The sequence below is a fragment of the Coffea eugenioides genome, chromosome 7 (assembly GCF_003713205.1).
Source record: "Coffea eugenioides isolate CCC68of chromosome 7, Ceug_1.0, whole genome shotgun sequence".
Classification (NCBI taxonomy): domain Eukaryota; kingdom Viridiplantae; phylum Streptophyta; class Magnoliopsida; order Gentianales; family Rubiaceae; genus Coffea; species Coffea eugenioides.
The window spans coordinates 15,607,783-15,610,502 of record NC_040041.1 but is presented as its reverse complement, the minus strand read 5'-3'; the positions used below and the strand labels follow the sequence as shown (position 1 = coordinate 15,610,502).

At 41.5% G+C, this 2,720-nt stretch overlaps 1 protein-coding gene across 1 annotated transcript; it reads right to left on the bottom strand.

Annotated features, from left to right (window-relative positions):
- Nucleotides 1-936: 936 nt before the first annotated feature.
- On the bottom strand, nt 937-2,394 carry LOC113777025. Its single transcript, XM_027322074.1, has 3 exons — nt 1,689-2,394; nt 1,296-1,382; nt 937-1,235 (listed from the first exon to the last, which is right to left on the bottom strand). Exons 1-3 carry the CDS (start codon nt 2,392-2,394, stop codon nt 937-939), a joined length of 1,092 nt encoding a protein of 363 aa, XP_027177875.1.
- Nucleotides 2,395-2,720: the final 326 nt, after the last annotated feature.

Genomic DNA, 2,720 nt, shown 5'->3' with positions numbered 1-2,720 from the left:
CAGTGCAGTCCTGCACCTCTTAATCTTCTATGTTACTCTATACATCCTTGTGTCTTCATCTCCTTGTTACCAAGTCTGTTCCACAACCTTATTGATCTCTCCATTTTGGAGCCACCTTTTATCAAAGTAAAAACTTTTCTTCCTCCTATCCTGACCTGGATTGGTGTCAAACTTCAACATGCTGTGGTCTGAGGCAAACGAGTCCAAGTGTTTGCAGCTGACCTTATCAAAAGTTTGGTACCAAGGAAAGCTACACAACCTTCTATCCAGTCTTTCCTTAATTTCTTCTTCGCCTTCCCAGTTGTTGCACCAAGTCCAAGGGTGACCCTCAAAGCCTACTTCCATCAACTGGTTCTCATTAATAAAATCTTTAAAGGCATTGAAACTATCTTCTTCTCTCCAGTTACATCCCCACTTTTCATCATTCGACAGTATGTCATTGAAATCACCTGCTAGTAACAATTTCCCCTCTTAAAGATCTTTCCTTGCCTGAATCACTCTCCATTGCTGTTTTCTTATTTGGTCCTCAGAGTTGGCATAAATCCCTATAAACCACCACTCATTCCTACTCTCCTGATCTTCTATCTGAACTTCAATAGTAAAGGCAGTCCATAAAACTTTCTTGATCCTAACCTCCTCTTTCTACATGAGGACGATACCTTCTGCCTTATTCATAGCTTCCACTATTGCTATCTCATCAAACTTCAGAATGTTTTTTACCTTTTCCATATATTTACTGCTATTCTTGGTTTCACACAAAAACAACATACTTGGAAAGGAGAGGTTGTTCACCTTTCTCAACTGGAAAATTGTCAAGGGGCTTCCCACTCCTTGACAATTCCACACTAAAACTCTCATTTATCCAATGGGGTCCATTTTGGGTTGGACCCCTCCCCCTCAGTATCCATACCTATTGAGGTTCCATTCAATTCAATTTTATTCCTCTTTTCCATTTTGCATGCTGTCCTTATCAATTTCCATTTCCATTTCCCCCATGACCTCTTTTCTTTTTCCTGACTTCTTCTCTCTGATGGTATTAGTGCTAATCTCACTCAAAGGCTGTCTTTGTTTTTTGGGGGATCTCAGAACTCTCAGAATCCTTCTATTCTGTCTACCTAGAGCATCTTTCATCTTTGGTTCCAATTCTGCTCTCATGCTTATGAACTCCATTTCTGTGTCTCCCTCTTCATAGTTTCCAGTATTGGGGAGCTGAACCGTCACAATGCTATTTCCTCCTTCCATCATCAGTATGTCTGAACTAACTCATTCATTTCCATTTTCTCCTATTTGTTTACCTTCTCCTAAACTCCTACTTTGTTCCTTGTGTTCCTCATACCCATCCCTTGATTCCTTTGGGAGCTGATCTCTAGCTCTATTATCCCCTATACTATTAACCACTTCAATAGACTTATTAGATTGTATGCTCAATTCATCAATTATACCTCTCCACTGTTCTTCCTAACTACTCCCTCCTAATGCCTGAGTTCTAATCTCATTTCCAGACTCTTTGATGCTGGTATTAGCCTTTGGTGTCTGGTCCTTATGCTTACCTTCCTGCACACCATTCCTCCCTTTCTCCTTCCACTCCCCATCTTGGAGTCTCCAGTGGTGTGTTTGAGGGTTATACACAATACTGGACTGTTTTTCCTGTGGAGAACTCCTCAGATTACCAACCCTCAACCACTAACCATATTGATTATCCTTCTTCCCCCTTCCAGTATAGACTTGCTTTTTGCATGTCTTTTCACTGTGTCCTATAATGCCACAATTGTAACAAAAATCTGGGCATCTCTCATATTTGAAACTAGCCCACTTAGTTACATCTCCAACCTTAACAATGGTTCCTCTCAGTAGGGGTTGGCAAATGTTAGCAACCACTAGAAGTTTCAAATGTCTACCTTCTTTACCCCCAGTCTGGGGAACTATCACCTCTCTCACCTGGTGAAAGATTGAACCTATTTTCTTCCTTGCCTCTTTCGACATCCAGTGTACCGGCAAGTTCCAAACTTGAATCCATAGAGGTGCTAAGCAGAATGCCCTTTCATCCTCCTCTATTCCTTCATACCAGTTGTTCATAACAAGCACTTGGTTATCCATTATCCAGGGTCTTCCATTCAGGATCCTTTCCCTGTCACTTTCCACTGGTAGAATGAACTGAAACATATTCGGTCCTAGTTCCACCACTTTTAGTTCTCTAGGGTATCCCCAAATTATTGTCTCAAAGTTTTTGACCCCAGTGTAGTTTGAGACTTTCTCTCCCATTACTTTACCAATCAAGCTGATTTTGCATTCTTTCACCCCTCCCCCTATCTCCTCGCTACCAAGGCTAGTAGCTTGAAGTTCTGTGCTAGAAAGGTCAAAGTTCTGCATGATCTCAGCTAGTTCATCCGTCATTGTCTTAAGCAAATACTATTGGTATACCACACACTACCCCTTAGAGTCTGGATACTCACAAAACCTATGCGAGAAGGAGAAAATCTACTCTATTTCTCCTGGTTCAAGCAACCTGGAAGGAAGAAACGAAAGCCAAACAAGACACAAAACTAAGGCTAGGACGAGATAGTTATGTCCATGAAATTACCAGTCTTAACTTTGTCGGAGTCTACAGGTGGTTTGTTAGCTGTGGTCCAGAGCTCCAGCTTGGTCAACCCTCTTCTTTCTTCTTAGTTTTCTTATACTACTAGGATGGCGACTGGTTAGCTGAAGCCGCGAGAATTTTG